This window comes from Gymnodraco acuticeps, unplaced genomic scaffold (assembly GCF_902827175.1).
Source record: "Gymnodraco acuticeps unplaced genomic scaffold, fGymAcu1.1, whole genome shotgun sequence".
NCBI lineage: Eukaryota > Metazoa > Chordata > Actinopteri > Perciformes > Bathydraconidae > Gymnodraco > Gymnodraco acuticeps.
In genome coordinates this window covers 91,194-112,306 of record NW_022991064.1, presented here as the reverse complement: position 1 = coordinate 112,306, position 21,113 = coordinate 91,194, and the positions used below count along the sequence as shown (strand labels likewise).

At 41.2% G+C, this 21,113-nt stretch overlaps 1 protein-coding gene across 1 annotated transcript; it reads right to left on the bottom strand.

Annotated features, from left to right (window-relative positions):
- Positions 1–4,797: 4,797 nt before the first annotated feature.
- pdik1l (PDLIM1 interacting kinase 1 like) lies at positions 4,798–14,774 on the bottom strand. The gene is made up of 3 exons (XM_034236645.1): positions 14,636–14,774; positions 11,719–12,014; positions 4,798–9,563 (listed from the first exon to the last, which is right to left on the bottom strand). Exons 2-3 carry the CDS (start codon positions 12,001–12,003, stop codon positions 8,823–8,825), a joined length of 1,026 nt encoding a protein of 341 aa, XP_034092536.1. The 5' UTR covers positions 12,004–12,014; positions 14,636–14,774; the 3' UTR covers positions 4,798–8,822.
- Positions 14,775–21,113: the final 6,339 nt, after the last annotated feature.

The window sequence follows — 21,113 nt, the reverse complement described above, 5'->3', positions numbered from 1 at the left end:
GGTTTAAACACATATATTGTATATGTTGATGTGTTGGCAGCGTATTAAACCATGTGAATCATTAAGCTAAAGATGACTCTGAATTTTAATGCTAGGCTATTTTTTCTAAAATGGTGGCTATGGGGTAAAGTGAACCATGGGCCTTGGGGTAAGTTGAGCCAGTTTTTCAATGGAGAAATGAATGAAAGTAGGCCAAGTTGATAATAAGAGCTCATTATAGGCTACATTTAAAGTTGAATTTACGAAATTTATATTAATATTTGAAAAACTAAGCTTGTATTTGGTTTGTTATTTATTGTTTATAGTTACCTTTAAGATTTGATGTAGGTATGCCCAGGTTTGAACAGTGGTTCAATTTACCCCTTGACCTGGATCAACTTACCCCTACACTGGGGCGAGTTGAGCCACAAGACTTTTTTTTTAAAGAAGTAATATTTTCACTGCCCTTGATCAAATATTAATTATTATCATTGATAGGAGACATCCTGAATTATGTGTGTTTTCATTTTTACTATGTGTCATTTCTCCTTGCTTAGAGGACAGCATAAATAAAAAATGGCTCAATTTACCCCACTCTCCCCTACCTGTGTTTAGTCTAGAACAGGGGTGCCCAACCTTTTTTTAACCGAGAGCTACTTTTAAAGTTGCCAGTCTGCCGAGATCTACCAGTCCAAATAGAGAGGCGTAGTTACTGACAGCCTACTACCAGGTGAATACACACTTCTACTTGTATAAAACTGACCTTTGTAGGATGAATACTTCATAAAATACTGCAGATCCTTTATCTTACCTATTTCTAATCTACACACATACAAGTATTCAACTGAAGTTACACAACAGTGTTGTTGATACAGAGTTGGAGTTTATTCACACGTCACTACAGTGGGTAATGTTTTCAAGAAACATTGAACAGTGCTGCCACATATGACACAGGAACAAAAGAAAAGACTCTGAACCCTTTATTTGCCATTATATACAAATAGTGTTGCTACAAAAGTATAAATGAGGCTTACTAATAAGACAACTCAGATCTGAAGTTACTCAGGAATCTGCTGCCAAAGTGCAATAAAAAAGACAAAATTAATAGAATCAAACCCTTTTTTTGTTGCATTTTAGTAGATTATAAAAAGAAATGCCTTTAAAATAGGATGCAAGCAACACTAGCTTCTTAACCTGAATTGATAATAGACTATAATCAATTTAAACAGAACAGATCTTAATGTTTGCATTCTTATACCATTTTGTATAATAATTGTAATGAATAAGTTCAAACAAACAAAAACTTACAGCTGATTAATAACGGTATCTAACTTGAGTTTTTATTATATCAAAAACCTGTTGAAATGCTCCTGTTATTTTTATTGTCCCCCAAAAGTACGTCGGCAGCCTCCAGGAAAGCTTCTTTCACAACTTCGCCGTCTTTGAAAGACTTCATGTGTTTCGCAAGAACGTGACTGACACGATAAGATGCTCTGGTAGCAGCCTTGCTCTTGTTGTTGGGCCTGGTGAAAATGGACTGCTGTGCATTTAGCTGTCCTTTCAGGCCCCTCCCCTTTTGGAGCGTAGGGCAGAATTAGGAGGGAATTCCGTCTCTTAGCGTTTGTGCACTGTTTTGAAATGCCGCTCCTAAATTACCCTTCTTCGATAAAGCCACGCTCGCATTGCAGATAAGACAGATGGACTTTGAATTGGAATAGATACAAAAATAATCATCCTCCCACTCGGAGTGAAAATTATATATTTTGGGCTTTTTTGCTTCTGCCATAATTGCGGTCTTGTGTGTGTGCGGACTGTCACTCCTAGCGAAATAGTGCCCACTGCTCACCAGCCACGCTCCGACACATGGGGTCACGCTGGCCAATCACAAAGCTTTGATGCGTTCAAGTGCATTATTCTGGCACGGGAAGATTATGTTATAGGACATTAACGATAAAACAGAATGTTGTTGTTCTATTTTTAGACACATCTCGCGATCGACTGGGAATCTCCTCGCGATCGACCGGTCGATCGCGATCGACTGGTTGGGCACCGCTGGTCTAGAAAAAGGTAAATGTGTGCATTGTATTATAAAGTTGTGTATATTTACAGACTGTTGCAAAAACAAAGAAGCTTGTACTAAAAGAGCTTTACAACACAATTAAAGATGTTTGGAGTTTTATTTTAGTTCTTAATTTTATTTTTTTGTCTAAGAGATGCTGATCTGAAACCGTTGTTACATACAGTTACGGCATTTCCTGTTTCTGCCGGAGAGGGGAGGCCGTCCCAAAGCTTGCCGCTGTATTTACTCCCTCCATCTGACAGGAGGGAGCCTCGTTGAGCTGCGAGTGTCACTCCACTGAGTTCGCTCCGTCACGGAGGGGGAGTGTGTAGGGCGTGGTTTGGGATTGGTCCGAAGCCTCGCTGCCCGTCGATACCACGTGATGTTTGCTTCAGATAGCTAAAGATTGGTTGAACCACTGACACTTCACAGTTTTACAACACTCGAGCTCAGACCCTCACTTATATAAAGGACGGAACATGACATATGTATAAATAAATGTATGAATAAAAACATTAATACAATAAATAGGGAGGCTGTGGCGCAGTGGACTGTGCGTTGGAGTTCGGATCAGGGGAGCACAGGTGCAAACCCCACTGCAGTCAGCATGTCGTTTTGTCCATGGGCAAGACACTTCACCCCAAATTGCTCCTGTGGGGATTGTCCACAGTATTGAGTATGTAGGCCTACGTCGCTTTGGATAAAAGCGTCTAACAACAAGTAACATCATAGGCGGCGCGTGAGGCTCAGGTTTGGGAAGGCTAAATAACTTTTTTTTTCATCTTACGCTGCCCGCCTCCGGCGTCGATAGAAAAGAGATCAACTCAGTGAAAGCACCGCCTGCTGACCGATCAGAGCTCAGTGTGCGGAGTTTAAATCTATCAAGTCATATTACAGGAGAAAGGAAATGCAGTTTAAACTGCCGTATGCAGAGAAGACGCCGACGTGTCGCACTTATCATTCATATCACACTGACATCACATCATCGCTCAGATAATCGATCTCACATCGATATCACAATATTTCCTTATCTGAGTCAGCTTCTCGAGCCGTATCTGGCCGTGCAACACTTAGTTACATTGTCACATATACTGTATGCAGACGTATTATTTTAAGCAACACATTAAGTTGACGAAACACTCAACTCAAATGTAATAAAGTCAGATCCCCTCGTGTTTTAGATGGGGCAGTATCATAAAACTGTTGTACGCTTTCAAACACTCGGTAGTTTATTTTGTAACGAGTTGTTCTGTATTCTCCTTGCAGGTGCAACTAGTGGCTTGCATCCTGGATTATATGTTTAAGTCATCATGGATGTTTAAAGTTCATATTTGTCTAATATTAGTTTACTTTTCATTAATGAAGTATGATGTTGCGCTGTCAGTACACTTGTCCCTGTTTGTGATTGGTCAAATGTAGCTAACCCCGCCCCTTTCACGTGAACGCGCTCTCAGCTGGAGAGAGAAACCCTGGCTTGATTTACCGAGTTGATAACCAGCGCCGTAGGACCGTTTAGTGAGATCGCGTTTGTTAGGGTTAGTTAAGATAACTCAAGCATATCCAGGGTCTGTTGAACTGGCTTCGTGGTACAGGGCACAGGTGGCAGCATAGCAGCGCTAATGTCAAAGACATTATATTTGTATTTTACCAGGATGCAGTAACACAAATATTTGGGAAGGCTTAGCCTTCCCTAGCCTACAGCACCCGCCGCCCCTGAGTAACATGTAATGTAAATAAACAAGGCAATACATAAATAGATACATACATAAATGTAAAGATACATGTGGAAATAAATACATGAATAAATAAGATAGTAAATAAATACAGAAAATACAGACATTTTGTATATATATTTCATGTTTTTTATTGTATTCTTTATCGTAATTTCTGTATAATTATTTTTAATGTATTTACTTAACAACATTTTGTGTTATTTTTTATGTAATTATTACAATTTTGTATTTCTTTTTTTTATTATAATATTATAATTTTGTATTATTATATATTTGTTAATTTTGTATCTAAATCAACTCAACAGTGATCGACACATTGAACACCACTTTTGATAAACTTAATTTAATTTTCTCTTCAAAATATTTTACAATGACAAGAGCAGAAAGTCGTACAAAAGTGAGAGAGGTCTTCTTCTGACCCGGGACACATGTTTAATTTGCAGCTCTGATCCAGGACTATTTCATTAGTTTAGCAGCTTATGAAATTCATCACAGGAAGAATCAGATCTCAGTGAAGGGGAGCAGATCTTATTACTGAGTGACAAGTAGGAAAAACGAATTTACTGGATAAAAGAGCAAGCTGTGTCTCAAGTCCAAACTGCTTATTTATCGGTGAAGAAATCTAGAAATTAACTTTATTCCTAAATCCATACTTCAGGTGTATTTTAAGCAGAACATCTGAGTTTCAGGAGATAGTGAAAGCAGTACGGTGTCGTGGATCAGAGCTGTTCAAATGTTGAGGTTTACTTTTTGTCCCAAAAGAAGACCGTTTCATTTCCTAAAAATGTGTTAACCATTTGATTAATTTGATTTGTTAACCAGCTACACACATTCACAAACAGTTGGCAAACGAAAGACAGTTAGCACGAGCACACCAACAGTATTAACCTGTAAATATAAATTACATCTTCCCATGGATGATGTGAACCAAACCAGGAAGTCAAATTAAATCCATCACAGCAAATTTAAACAGAGTCAAATGTACCCCCTAAGCCCCGCCCCCCCCCCCCCCCCCCCCCCCCCACACACGCTGTACAGTATTTACACATGTGCAAAGGAATTTAATACAACCAAACATCTCTTAAAACCCAAGATCGACCTCTTGTTTGGCAAAAAAAAAGAAGCTACTTTGCAGGAAGCTTAGTCTCTTAATGTGGCAGGAAAAGACTCCATTACCCATCATCCTTTGCTTTGCTTTGAGCAGCAAAACACATTCTTGAATTGTCCAAAGCATCATGGATGTCCTGCAGGAAAAATAATTTGATTTTAAATACTGATCCATGACAAACACAACTTCTGCGTTTGCAAAATCAACGAGGTCGAGTTTCAGGAAATAAGGCAAATCTCAACCGCAATCACGACAGGAAGTGAAACAAAAAAAGGCGGGAGAATTGTAGGCGCTGTAGCAGATACATATTGGCAATAGTCAACGTTTACGAGTAATCAGTCAGCTGTTTTTCATCCTGGGGGATACATGTATTTGATAGGTTGCGCCCATGTGTAAAATGTGTTGTAATAACAGTGTAATATGGTGGTACTATTAATGTTGCATGGGTCTTATAACGGTGTAACATGGGTGTCATACGGGTTCAATGACTATGTGTAATAGGGGTGTAATAAGGGTTTTTAACAGTGTAGCATGGGTGTGATAACAGTGTAATTACAATGTAATATGGTGGTAATATTGGTGTTGCATGGGTCTTATAACGGTGTAACATGGGTGTAATACGGTTGTATTATGGTGTAACATGGGTTCAATGACAATATGTCATAGGGGTGTAATAAGGGTCTGTAACAGTGTAGCATGGGTGTAATACAGTCCAAAGTAAATGAGATAATATCAATATATTGAATGCCCATTTAAGGGTTAAGTTATCCTAAGTAATCCTCCAAAGATGTCCGAGTTGCTGCTCATTCACAGTCCCTTTAAGTCCATTTTGTTCTCCATCAGTTTGGGATCAGAGACTAGTTTTTGAAAAGGCGGCTGTAAAATGTGTTAAAAAGTGCACTCATTATTTATGACCTGAAAGCCCCAAAAAAAATGCTGCAACAACTTAATAGGCTTAAAAAAAGAGCCTGTGGAAGCATGCAGAAAGGGATTACTGTGAGAGCCAGTGACACAGTGAGAGGAGATCAAGTTCAACACAACAGTATTATGTTCCCGATATAAGAGAGCGTCTGGCTCATGGAGGATTGTTGCTGGTGTCGTCTCCCTGAAGGGGAGGCACTGCATGCATAAGTAGACCGTTGGCTGACGTTCGTAACCAAAAAGCCATTATCACGCTGCCTCACATCTTCTGAGTGATATATAACGCAGCAGGAAGTTCACAAGGAATACATATAAACGTGAAAAGTGCTTTCCGTGACATTCACTCCATCTTTTTGTCCAGCTCTAAATGGCTGTGAATATTCATGTCACAACTTCAGATCATTACATCTTCATGCATGGATTTGTTTGCCATGAGTTTTGAACAGAGGCTCTATAGTAGTGTTCTTGGTTTTGACTTAAAGAAAGGATCATTCTGGTTCATTACAACTTTGGTTTTCTTTAGGGGACATTTTTTCTATTGCATTCGGGGGAAAGGCGATGAGTATTGTTGTTAACGAGCCAAAAGACGACTTAAAACAAGCCTTTTTTTGTAAGGAAAATTGACTTCAAAGCTACATTTAGTAGGCTGTGGTGGTACTGCATATCATTTAAATTAGATTATTATTTATCTATTTTTCAGACTGTTTTATTTTTATTCTGACTTTCCTGTAAATTCTTCAGGGGAAAATAACATCTCAATACACAGAATATAAATCAGGCATTACTACATAGCTAAAGCTAAGCAAATCTGCAGTTGTCATTTCATCAAGCAAAATTGACAAGAACCTACTGAAAGAGGCAATTTTAGTTTACAATCGAGGTTAAAAAGTTAAATATATTTAAGTCGTAAATCTGCCACCGCTATCACTGAACTACATTCATGTCATAGGAAACATTTGTTATAATAACAGGCACAGCAATAATACCTAAAAGCGGGCAGTAACACCGTCAGAGGGACAATGGCCTGGACTTTTAAAGTTGTAATAAACCATCATTACTTCCTCATTAACTGGGTCTAATTCAAATGAAGGGTTTAAGACTCCGTATAAATAAAGGTGACGGTTGTTTTACATTCTTGTGTGGGCGTTATCTGCGAACTGTTGACTTATCTAGAAGTCTGTAATGAGCAGAGAGGAGGAATGCAACCATAAGCATGCTGCTGCTCAATAACTGATAGACCGTGCCCCACCTAAAAGAAAAGAACAAAGCAGCACGATTAAAAAGGTAAGAAATCAACTTCAACCACTAAATATCAGTATTTTTCCCTCCTAAGATGTTCGTCTACAAATACCATCATGCAGTTAGTTATTGTTACCTGAGCATTTGATGCCAAACACAGAATAGGATCGGATGTTTGTATGTATGTATGTATGCTGGTGGTCATGTACCAGTTCTGTCAAAGCCTTTCATTAAACACATGAGGTGATTGTGTTTTAATAAAAAGCGGTGCAGGGATGATGGATTTTTGTAAGCTGACCCTGAAGGCATCATCTCCCTGGTTCTCTCAACAAAAAGCCAATAGGATTTCTCCATTGGATTTTAGGTTATTGCAGAAAGTAAGCTCTGTATAAACTCTACAGCCGACATAAGATATGGTTTCTGAAGTGCTATAAAGGAAGTACAGCACGGTCACATGACTTCACGTCAACACCGCTAAGCTAAAAGTGGCTAACGTTAGGCTATAAAGGAAGTACAGCACGGTCACATGACTTCACGTCAACACCGCTAAGCTAAAAGTGGCTAACGTTAGGCTATAAAGGAAGTACAGCACGGTCACATGACTTCACGTCACCACCGCTAAGCTAAAAGTGGCTAACGTTAGGCTATAAAGGAAGTACAGCACGGTCACATGACTTCACGTCAACACCGCTAAGCTAAAAGTGGCTAACGTTAGGCTATAAAGGAAGTAAAGCATGGTCACATGACTTCACGTCACCACCGCTAAGCTAAAGGTGGCCTTTGGATGAATGTACGCTGTAATGATCACAGGATAATGTCTCATATTGCATTTAGTCACAATTAGCACCGAGGGGCAGGATGGTATTTGTAGACTGTCTTCTCTAATTGAGTTTCGGGACTTCTTGCTCATTTCGCTCTTCCAGCAGCTCGAGGAGGAAGTGGAAGCTGTGATGTGATTAGCCTGAGACTCAGCCGCCATTAGAAGCAGAAGCAGCGAACCCGAATATAAAGTCACAGCGAGAGGAGGACCGCATGTGCTCAGACAGTGGAGGAAGCCATGAAACAAATATGGAGGTAGATTTGTCTCAATATTATGATGAAGTGTGAACAGAGCAGCAATCTGTGAGGACAACCCCTTCCACAAACGCTAAATTAAGCTTGTAAACTATTTGGCAAATTTACAAACAAATTCCACAAATCTGTGAATGGATCAAATGTACAGGTTTTTTTGAATTTTTATAACACTTTTTGGGCATTTGTGAATATTTTAACGCATCTTAAGTCTTTAAAAATGTTAGTTTTTTCCGTATTTTTGATATTTCACGAGTTCATATTGTGATTTTGATCAAATGTCCGATATTGTGCAGGTTTTCCAAGTTTTCCTAAGAAATATAGGAAGTCTTCTTTACACTAAGGCTCCAAATAGATATATCTTTTGTAACTGTCATCCAAATGTCAACACCTTTTAGTTCAAAGAGAGTATCCTTAAAAAAGACTGGACTTAAAACTAGAAGTGTCGTTTTTTGTCTTCTACATTTCAAAATGAGCTCATGTACGTTTTTAGGTCAGTTTCGTATTTTCTATTTCTTTGAGTTAAAGAATATTCTTTCGCATTTGTGGAAGCTGTTTTACATTTACAGTTTACCCATTACACCCAGATTGTCGATCTGTTCCCTCAACAGACAAATCCACCTCCATACCCAAACAACTAATTATTGTTCCCTTGTTCCAATAAAACCAATAATCCCCGGGTTTGAGATCCAGATTTTTCTCCCGTGCATCGTCACGTGTCCCAGTCCAGCTCTCTGCAGGCGATGCGCACCAGCCGGAGCTCCAGCTCGAAGGCGTCCGGTCGCTCCTGAGGATTCGCCGACAGCATGTCCCTGATCAGCTGCTTCATGTGTGTGTTCATGCTCTTCTTCCTGGCCGGGATCAGCAGCTCCATCTTGGGGTTCTCCAGCAGCGCCTCGCCAAGCGGAATGATCTCCGACCCCTGCTGAACGTAAGTCCCTAACAGCTCCTTCTGCGTCTCCACGTCCACGAAGGTGATACGCTCCACCATCGCCCAGATGATGATGCCCAGAGCGAAGATATCCGCTTTCGCCGTGTAGTGTCCCTCCCACACCTCGGGCGCCATGTAGAAGTCCGTGCCGCACGCCGTGGACAGGAAGCACTTGTTGACGCTGGCCGGCTCCTCGGGGTTCAACCCGGACGTGGAGCACACTTTGCTCAGCCCGAAGTCGGCCACTTTGAGCGTGGGTTCGCTGTTCCCAGCCGGCGTACAGGCCTGCGAGATGAGGATGTTGTCGGGCTTGAGGTCGCGGTGGATGATCTGGTTTCGGTGCAGGAAGGCGAGCGCGCTGCCCAGCTGCAGCATGAAGCTGGTGTTGGTCTTGCGGCTGGGTTTGCGCGACAGCAGGTAGGCGTTCATGTCGCCGCCGTCGCAGAAGTCCATGACGAACCACAGGTAGTAGGCGCAGCACGGGTCGTAGGTGATCTCGCCCTTCAGAGACGTCTCCACCAGCTGCAGGAGGAAGAGGAGCATTAGTGAGGGGCTAAAATAGAATGGTGAACGGTATTATCACGACGTTTTTCAAGCTTTCCTGAGATTTACATTTTACATTCTGTACATAGTTGACTTACTTCTGCATTTTTACATCCACCATTGTGTGTTTCGCGCTATTTTATGTCTTTTTTCATTTACGTCTTAAAGGTAGGGTAGGTAAGAATGGAGAAACCAGCTCGAGTGCGCTAGAATTTGAAAGTACGCAGCCGAAAAAAATCTGCCCCTTCCTTCAGACTTCCTTACAGAGCCCCTCCTCCAACACACACGAACTGGATGATTGGTCGTGCTTTTTACAGCGCCACGGCTTCCACAGATGACATGCACATTATGTATTTATTGTCAAAGCATTTCATGTATTCATTGCTATCGGGATGTTCAGAGCATTCCATGGAATATAACAAGTGTTTCTGAAGTGAATTACCTACCCCACCGTTAAGCATCATGCATGTTGCATCTGGGAATTTAGATTTGTATTGCCCAGCATAGGAGAGTAAAGCCTTTTCAAAAACACTGAATTTGAAATAAAGGAAATGTATTTTACACTTGGGCTGCACAATTGCAATGACAACCTATAATGCAATCAGGGGAACTTCACTTAAAAATGCAAATATCCAAATATTTCCTTTCCTTGTTTTACATTAATCAAGCCGCAACCACACACTGCAAAAAGATTGTACTTTACAGAAACTAACCACCATCGCTGTAAATTACATTTGTGCTGTCCTGATATATTAGGTTTCCCAGGTATCGCACGATAAATAAAGGAGGCATTGTTTAGATCAGGCTTGAAAACACAGCCATAGAAACAATGAACAATTTAAATGTGGAGTATATTAAAAGGTTGAAGTGGCAGAGTAAATAAAATAAGTAAAAATGCTTAAATGGAAAATAAAATAGAAGTGCTTTAAAGGCGGGGTAGGTAATTCACTTCAGAAACACTTGTTATATTCCATGGAATGCTCTTAACATCCCGATAGCAATGAATACATGAAATGCTTTGACAATAAATACATTAAAACATGTCATCAGTTGAAGCCGTGGCGCTGTAAAAAGCACGACCAATCATCTGAGCCGGCTAAAGTAACTGGATGGCCTACCTGCCTGTCAGCCTTCCATCTGTGCACAGACTTATCTCGTGCCCTCATTGGTCATGTGCGCGTTCGTGTGTGTTGGAGGAGGGGCTCTGTGAGGAAGTGGCAGATTTTTTCCGATTGTGTATTTTCAAATTCTAGCGCACTCGAGCTGGTTTCTCCATTCTTACCTACCCTACCTTTAAGTAGTTGAAATGTCAGTATAACAATATGAGACATACGGTAATGAGAGCAAGGCAGTAGCGAAGTTGAAATGTCAGTAAATGAAGAAGTGCCAGAGAAGGTGTGAGAACAGTAAATAGTTGAAGTCTCTGCAACAGAATTTAAAATATCAGCTCAAGAGTAAAAATGTCTTCAAGTGTCATTTTGGCTTCACCACACATTCAGTCCTTTGTTCTAAAGTGTTTACAGGCAACACAAACGCTCCGAGTGTGTGTAGTAGAATATTCCTTGCTGTAAACAAATGGCTGTGGGTTGTTTGACAAGCCAGAGAACCAACAAAAAGAAAAGCCCCACAGCCGGTGCGCTCAGATAATTATTCCCCATTATCATTTGTTCTTCTGGTACATAACAGAGCAATACAAAAAAGAGAGAGAGCTGGAATAAAAGGAGGATTCTGGGAAAGTGTCCAATGCTAGCGCTGCAGAAAAACCCAAAGAGTGGCCGGACAATAGCTCCCCCCCCCCCTCCCTGAAAACCTGCTAACATAGTCATGTGACTGAGGGGGCACTGAGGCCAGAGACAACACAGCTCCAACCAGAAAATAATCTCAACGTTCATGGTACTTACACGTTTTGTCCAGCTGGATAATCTCCACATATTGACACCACTTTATGATTTCTGAAGTAAAAAGCTAACGTTGGGCTATAAAGGAACTACAGCACGGTCACATGACTTCACCTCACCACCGCTAAGCTAAGGTGGCTAATGTAACTCTATTTTAAGACAGATTTTCGTGTTAACCACAGACCGGATTGCCTCCTAACTCATCTACACCCCGAACCCAAACCCAGCCTCCTCACCTCCAGGTAGAGCGGGGAGCTGTTCCCGTGGTTCATCCTCTGGGCGAGCTGGTCCCTCTGCAGGATGCACTCCTCCAGGTGGATGACGTTGGGGTGCTGGCTCTGGATGCTGCTCAGCGCCCAGAACTCACGCAGGGCCAGCTCCACATTCTCCGGAGAGTGGCAGCGGATCTTCTTCACCGCCACCCGGAACCCCGAGCGCTTCACCACCGCCTCATAAACCACGCCGTAGCTGCCACGCCCCACCTCCTGGATCAACTCGTACTTCGGCTGGCTGCTGACCATCCTAGTCCTCACTGTGTGGACGGAAAACACATGAGGCATAGGCTTCCAAATTCCTCTTGAAGCCATATTTTTGTTATTGTTGCATACTGTATGTTTTCATGTTCCCGCCCATTTAAAGGTCCCCTATTATACTGTTTTTCATCAATATATAATAGGTCTCAGATATATACAGAACCTGTCTCTGATTGGCTGAAACACCAAAAAAATCATTGCAGCATTACCCATAATCCCCTCTGTTTCAGCCCTGTTTCCAAAGTGCTGATTCTCTGTCTGTTACTTTAGATGAAAATAAGGAGCCCCTCCCCACGCCCCTCTGAGAGACATTTGGTTAGAAAGAACTCAATGGTGCTCTAGGAGGAGATTCAGGTGATAAGGGGGGGGGGGGGGGTTACCTTGGTTGGTGATTGGCTAATGGTTACACAAGACAAAACATCGTTATGACATCATAAAGTGGCCAAAATCTGATCAGCTCATTTTCAGACAGGTTTTTATTAGGGCTGTCAAGTTAACGCGTTAATAACGCGTTAACGCAAAAAAAAAATAACGCCACTAATTATTTTAACGCGATTAACGCATGTGTATTTTTTTTCCTCGGTCGCCCCGTAGTTTCAGAGCGCATCGAGTTTAAAATACCATCTACAAGCTGATGCTGACAGCCCCGCTCCTGCCGCCCGCTTGCGGCAGACCACACTTCCACGCTCACCGGCAGGCACCGACTGGCCATCGGGAGGACCGGGAGGGTGTGTGTATGTGTGGCTCGAGCGAGCGAGAGAGAGACCTTACGTGCATTGTTGTTAGCATCTGGTGCTAGCTAGCTGCGCTAACGGATATGGAGCTGTTTAAATGAAAACAGAGGAGCGACATTTCGCCGCAACTGCGCCGAGCACTTGACTTTATGCAGGAAGCCAGACAGTGGGACATTGTACGAGAAGTCAGCACACACACACACACACACACACACACACACACACACACACACACACACACACACACACACACACACACACACACACACACACACACACACACACACACACACACACACACACACACACACACACACACACACACACACACACACACACACACACCTCTAAGGTACATTTAGAACAGATAAAAAAATGTGCGATTAACTATTTTAATCGACAGACAGCCCTAGTTTTTATAGAAATGGATCAGGACAAAAAGAGAGAGAATCTTTGTTCCTGAAACTTTCAGAGTCTCTTTCCACAGAGGGGACACATGTTGATGTAGAAGAGACATGAAGAAGAGGGGACACATGTTGATGTAGAAGAGACATGAGGAAGAGGGGACACATGTTGATGTAGAAGAGACATGAAGAAGAGGGGACACATGTTGATGTAGAAGAGACATGAAGAAGAGGGGACACATGTTGATGAAGAAGAGACATGAGGAAGAGGGGACACATGTTGATGTAGAAGAGACATGAAGAAGAGGGGACACATGTTGATGTAGAAGAGACATGAAGAAGAGGGGACACATGTTGATGTAGAAGAGACATGAAGAAGAGGGGACACATGTTGATGGAGAAGAGACATGAAGAAGAGGGGACACATGTTGATGTAGAAGAGACATGAAGAAGAGGGGACACATGTTGATGTAGAAGAGACATGAAGAAGAGGGGACACATGTTGATGTAGAAGAGACATGAAGAAGAGGGGACACATGTTGATGTAGAAGAGACATGAAGAAGAGGGGACACATGTTGATGTAGAAGAGACAAGAAGAAGAGGGGACACATGTTGATGTAGAAGAGACATGAAGAAGAGGGGACACATGTTGATGTAGAAGAGACATGAAGAAGTCGATTTTGCATAATAGGTGACCTTTAAGATGATAAATCCAAATTATTCTGTGTTTCTCTCACAGATTTAATGGTTTGTAAACAAAGACATTGGGATGAAAGTGATTTACGTCAAATTATTTCTTGTTACATTTTCTGTATGGTTTGCTAGACTCATTTCCCTGGGGACACTAACTGGTATGACATTAATTACTCCCTTATGGATGCGTTGATGCGGCAACATTCAATGTAATAAAAGTAAAATGTTTATTTTAGAAGAGTAAGCAAAAAATGAAGTTTAGCTTTTTTCAAAACACTGCCAGAGTTCAAGCTCTCTCCAACACCTGTACCTGCTATTCACTGAACACATGTATCATTAAACTCGATTTTTAATGTGATAAACTTGACACTGACTTTATTTACAAAAAAAATCAGAAGTATAAAATAAAAAATCAGAAAAATAATTTTAGCTAACATGCTAACGAGCTAATTAGACATGCACCTTGCTAATTGGCTAACAGGCCTGTCTGCTAACGTCCTGTTGTTAATTAGCCTCACGTTAGCAGCTAACAAAGAGTCCATCTCCCAAGAGCAACACCAGACAAAGACACAGCCACACAATCAAACACCAAAACAAGCCCATTATTACATTAAATGTACAAACATGATTATTGTCCAGTGTGTGTGTGTGTGTATGTGTATGTGTGTGTGTGTAAACACAACTGCAACTGGAACACACACACACACACACACACGGGACAACAGTGTGAATTTAGAGGAGAAAGCAGCTGATAGTTGTGATTTTTTAGGGTCTCGAGACTCTCTTACCTTTGCCTCTGGTCTCAGGTTCATTTGTTGTGCTCTTCTCTCTCCCTGGAAGCCATTACCGCTGCACACGTTCCGCTGCTGAGAAATGCAGCGGTTGAGAGCCTAGAGGAGACTTCCGGTTACACATTCCAAAATAAAGGTTGGGGAAGAAAGAAGAACAAAACATTCTGAGGTGCAGAATTTAAAGACATATTGACATATTGATATTTGTATATATTGCCAAATCTATGTTACTAATGTCATATTCCAATAATACTTGCACTATTTTATTTATACTCTGTTCCTTATTCCATTATTTTTATTGTTCGTTTTTATTTGTTTTATTGTTTTAACTATTTTTTATAGTTATGTTGCATTGTTGAAGGAGCAGGTACTTAAGGTAGATGCTGTGCATATGACAATAAAACCTTTGAATCTTGATCTTGGTTGGGATATAAATCAGAATCAGAATTCCTTTATCGTCCCGCATAGGGGAAATTAAACACTAGGGCATGCACATAATATTTCAAATAGAAACCATAAAAAGTTATTATGTTAGAAAAGTCTCCCTTGTCACCGGTTTGAGCTTCAATCTCAGGATCCATGTATTTATTATCCTCTCAAGAATAGAAGTAGTCATCATCACATACAGAGCATTTGGTACAACTAGTTCCTGAACAGTGTCCTTCACATGCTACCACTACAATTACTTATACTACTACCACCACTACAACCACCACCACTACTACTACTACTACTACTACTACTCCAACTTATACCATACACCACTACTACTCATACAACTATTACTACTATTAGTAATACAACTACTACTACTGTTGGAAACATATCACTCGTCACCGGCTTGAGCTTCAATCTCAGGATCCATGTATTTGTGATCCTCTCCAGAATGGAAGTAGTCATCACATACAGAGCATCAAGTAGTTCCTGAACAGTGTCCTCCACATGCTGATATCCAAGAGAGGGAGTTACTCAGTCACAAGATGGAGGAATAGAAAGAAGTATTCAATGTTTACTTCAGATTAGCTCCACGTCAGAAATGAGCATGCTTGTCATATGTCTATCTCCATAGAGGCTGAATCATCATGTTAATCACATAGCTATCATATGCCTAAAACAGTCCTGATGCTCTTCGAGGTAATCACACATCCTGTCATGTTCACAGCTACAGTTGGGATACCTTTGTTATCATGTTACTCTGATGTTGGAAGAGCACATTCAGTATTGTCCAATGCTTCAGTCATTTTTCAGTTGTGGTAATTAGGTTTGAAATATGAGAGTTTTAGACCATACGTTGATAACAGTCCTCTTTCTACCCGAATGATATTCTATAAACTCAAAATATTATTCTATGCATGCTAGTTATTCAAACAGACACATATCTATAATGTTTACACTTTCATTGATGATTTATTTCCCCCAAAGGTTAAGGTTATTGGTCTTTTATGTTGAAGGGAAAGTAACAACACTTCCGGTTAAGTCTAATTATGGCTAGCTTTACGACGTTTTCAACAAAAAGGCAGTCAGCACAATGCGGACGCCCACTGTCACTAACAGGAGTGGACAGAAAAATAAGAACACCTGCACATATCTAATCATCTAAACATGCCATTGTTGAATACAAATGAAGTTGACATTTCTGTTGAGATAGTAGACAGTATCCAAACAATTTATTGAACGATAGCAATCACAGTATCATACAAAACCAATATAATATTATTTATCTGATTATCTGTGTGTCCATTTTTCTGAAAACGACACAAAGACGTCATTGAATGCAGCAATTTGGCCTGAAACTCCTCCATTGGACTCCTTTGTTTACTCCGGGAACACAGACATCATTATGTAAAACTTGTGCTCCTATTGGCTAGTGCTCCAAAACATTGTTCGTGATAGGCTAAGGGTCGGTACTCTAAGCTGGTTGACTAATCACAACAGAGCCGGCCAGCTAACCAATCAGAGCAGACTGGGCTCTGGTTTCAGACAGAGGGTGAAAAGAGGTGCTTTTTGAACATTAAAGCATGGAGACATGTCACAGACACTAAATACTGATATGAACCGGAGTATCAGCAGGAGAGGTACTTTGCAATATGAAGTTCTCTTATAGGTTCTTCAAAGACACACATATATTATTTTTACGAGTTGTCTTTACTCTTCTCAGTGAAGTGTCTTGCTTTATGTAAATGTATATGTCTTGCCTGTATATGTGACTGTGTGATTGTCTTGGCTGAACCCCCACAGAGATTGACTGTTTCCCTCAGAAGAAATACTCATTCTGAATTATTGAAGTGTTGGAGTGATAATTGTGATAATTGTGTGTGTATGTTGTCTTTTTCATTGTGTTGTCACAAATATGAATTCCCTAAATGTAATTAGCTCAATTACTAACTTTTCCCTTATTAACAGAGCACTACACATTTTAAGATTATAATTCAGTTTTTTGTTAATTCTGCCTTTCTGAGCATTGCACTCTCTTTTCCCTCTGCGTTCACAACACTGTCGTCACCTCAATGACTCGAAGCTCTCGAGAACAGAGAGCAGCGATCCCCTCCTAATGCAGAAAGGTCATTTTCGATGATTCCTAATGTGTTCTTTCTTTTTTTATTCTTGAATCACAGTTGCAGTGGATGAATGGAGAACTGTAAGGATTACATTAGTTGTCACTGTACTTAAACATGGTTACATTTTTTAACACTCCTCGATCAATACTTAATTTGAAATATGGACTTTCTTTATTAATTCATGCTGATAAAAACAAGGTAAATCACATTTGCTGCTTTCACATATTAAAGCGGATACAAGCGGCCGAGATGGGTTTTCTCCGCAGGGTGGCTGGCGTCTCCCTTAGGGATAAGATGAGAAGTGCAGTCATCCGGGAGGGACTCGGAGTTGAACCGCTCCTCCTTCGCGTCGAAAGGAGCCAGTTGAGGTGGTTCGGGCACCTAGTTAGGATGCCACCTGGGCGCCTCCCTATGGAGGTGTTCCAGGCACGTCCAGCTGGGAAGAGACCAAGGGGTAGACCTAGGACCAGGTGGAGGGATTATATCTCTTCGCTGGCCTGGGAGCGCCTTGGGATCCCCCATTCAGAGCTGGTTGATGTGGCCAGGGAAAGGAATGTTTGGGGCTCTCTGCTGGAACTGCTACCTCCGCGACCCGACCACGGATAAGTGGGAGACGATGGCTGTATATATTAAAGCAGAGCAGTATGTTTTACACAGCAGTCTTTCACATTCTCACAGATGTTCATATTGGCATCAATGTAATTCTTTTTTTAAATACGTCAATGTAATATCATTCTTATGTGGTTGAAGGTGGTACTCAATGTGAGCTCTCACCAACACTACAATGACTGCTTGAGCAGCATCGAGCGAAGTGTGCTGGGCGTTCATGAATATGTGCAGCAGGCAAAGGTCAACATCCCAAAATGCAAAAAGTTCAAAAAGACTGGCAAACGGGTGAGATTGAAAATGCATATTCAACGAACTGACTAATTATTTCCTTTCTCTCTTTATGCTTCCCCTTCTCTCTACTTCTCATTCTCACCCACTATTCCTCCCTCCCCTCCATCTGTATCCATTCCTCTTCCTCTTCCTGCCTCCTCATCTGGCTCTCTCTTTCTTCTTCCTATCTGCATGTCTTCCACACCTCTTAACTAACCTCTCTTAGGGGGAAATGATAGACCGCATAGAGTACAATGTGGAGCACTTATGGCGCGTTTCCACTGCAGCGGGTAGCTCGCTTTAAGCGTGCCGAGCCGTGCGGGGCCCGTTTTTGGTTGCGTTTCCACTTGGCCTAGTTTTGGCCCGGGGCTACTTTTTCACCTTTTTTCTGCCCCGACTAAATCGTGGTTCTAGGGCCAGGAACAACCAGGCTGAGTCGGGCTGAGTATGCTAAACTAGAGAGAGAATCGCTGGCAAGGGGGCTACAACTACAACAAGATGAACATATTTGACCGTGATTTAATTGTAATACACGTTTCAAAATGATGCCGAAGTAACAATATACTGATACCGGTTAGTAAAAACCATGAATTAATGCTTTGACAAGTCTGCAGACAGACGGCAGGTGAAAAACCCTTTAAAATGCGTGTTTTCTAAATGGAGCTTGGCTAAACTAACGCAGTATATGCTCCGACCGTCTACACTCACAACAACGGCCTATACAGACATAAATAAACCAGCGACTGTATTCGCCATGACACAGGCAGTCTGTGGTTTGTACTTGTTTAACTTTTGTCTAGTTTCTGAACAGATATGAGGAGCAGTGAGCTCTGAGTGCTAAGATTTAACGGCTGTGTTGTTTTTCTGGGGCTCTCATTGAAGATGACGTCACGGCTCCGCCTACACTGCGTTACTATAGTAACTACCCCAGTTCCTAAACTGTGGAAGCGCAGCATTAAAGTGAGCCGGGCCTGATAAGGCCTAACCAAACCGAGCGAGGCCGAGCGAGGCCTGCAGTGGAAATGCGCCATTAGTAGACTATGTGGAGAGGGCAGTAGCCTATCAGACACTAAGAAGGTGGTTAAATACCAGAGTAACGCCTGGAGGGTGAGTCTCATATACTACGAAACATTGCATGTGCACAGACATGCTATCACACGAATAAATCACTTCTGATCGTTCCTTGTTGGCAGAGTGTAACTGTGGACCGAGTTTGCGCGTGTGTTCTGCATGGTGAGCATTGGTGTCGTGAGTGTATTGTAGACTTTCTACAGCAGTGATTTCAAACCAGGGATATGTGTTCCTCAGGGGATGTAGCTGCAGTTTCCAAGGTGTAACCTATATCTAAAAACAAACAAACACAACTGAAAAACCACTTTCTGCTGAGAGTGTGTGAAATCTGATAAGCAGCAGGATGAGCTAAATAAATAGCTTAAAGAAGGGATGCCGTTTTTGAATGTCCAACATGAACCTCCTTGCCATGTGTTGTGCTCTTAATACATACAAAAAAACTAAAAACACATTAATACATTTTTCACTTTGGTTTTGCAAGGATATTACATTTATTCTACTGTGTTTCAGAGGTGCCGATAAGTGGATATAGTGAAGCTTGGATAGAGGCAGGGTAGCTGTTGATCACAGGGTGTAGATGAAGGGATATCAAGCTCCTCTCAATGTGCTGTAGGGACAGCAGACAAAAACGACTTTGAACGACTTGGCCACTTTTCATAAAAAGGGTTATTTACTCCTGACTTCATTTCAACAACCTGCACCACAGTGGAACAACTCTGCCACCTCTTGGTTTGTATCTACAACAGCGCTCATAAGTAGAGGCATTTCATACATAGCATCAACCTTATTTACAAAAGGGTCATCTAATAATGACATCCCCACTCATAGTTAACAACTATATTTTTCTTTCTTTGCCTACTATATACATATAGTAGGCAAAGAGTAGTATATTTGGTGTTGTACAGGCAAAAAGATGGACCACTAATCTGCAGTGTTTTCAGAGCCACGTTATCTATATTGATTTGTATTTGACCCTCTCTCTCTGATGTCCTCTACCTCCCTTAAACAGCTCTGCATGGTTTAGTTCACTGTAAAGTAGAGTTTATTTTCTATTGCAAAGGGGAAGGACGACGTGTTCAATATTTTGCTTGTAGAATTGTCACACTGCCAAGTATCTCTTATGAAAGTAATGTTAACTTCACTCATCTGGCCTAACCAGTTTTGTTACCACATGCTCTATTTTTGTGTGTGAGTGCGTGCATTGGAAAGAGGACATGTTCATTCGTAGTTTCATGTTGGAAAGTAGTGTGAGTTGTGGGAACAGGAGCGTTTGATATTAACCACCTGTGTCTTTGGTTTGTATCAGTGTAAACAGATTCTCTAACACTGCCAGTATGTTCAAATAAACTGTTCAAAGTCCGATTTGGATTGGTAATTCTGTTCTGTAAGTGGCAAACCCTTTCTTTTTATAAACCACAAGCTTATACAGAACATATCCTTCTGTCAAGCTACTTTCTTTTTACGAGTGAACATGGTGCGTCAGTGAAAGCATGAACTTAAAGTAGCCCTGTTAAAGACTCTCATGACAAGCACAGACATGTTGCCTACTCAACGTGTTGCCTTTGTGGTATTGTAATGACATCATTTTGTTTAATATGACTTTCTTTTTCATTTTAAGGTAAAGTTTGTCTGAAAAATCCCATACAGAGTTTGTGCATTGATTTTACAAAGACATGATGTTCAGGTATTTAAAATGGAAATTATTGTATTTTTAAAAACCGTTTCATAACTGTGGCATTTCTGATCAGTCATAAGTCGCGGTTTCAGATTTATGAAATGTTTCATAGCTGTTGTGTTTATCTGGTGTAAACTATAATGTGTGGACGTTTGGTGGGCCTGTAAGTGTAGATTAAATAATCATCATGATCAGAGTCAATGTTGTCACATGTTATTCATCTGGTTTCTCATTTTAGCCGAACCCAAACACAGCCTGCAGGCTTTATAATTCTGAGGTTTGTTACTGGATG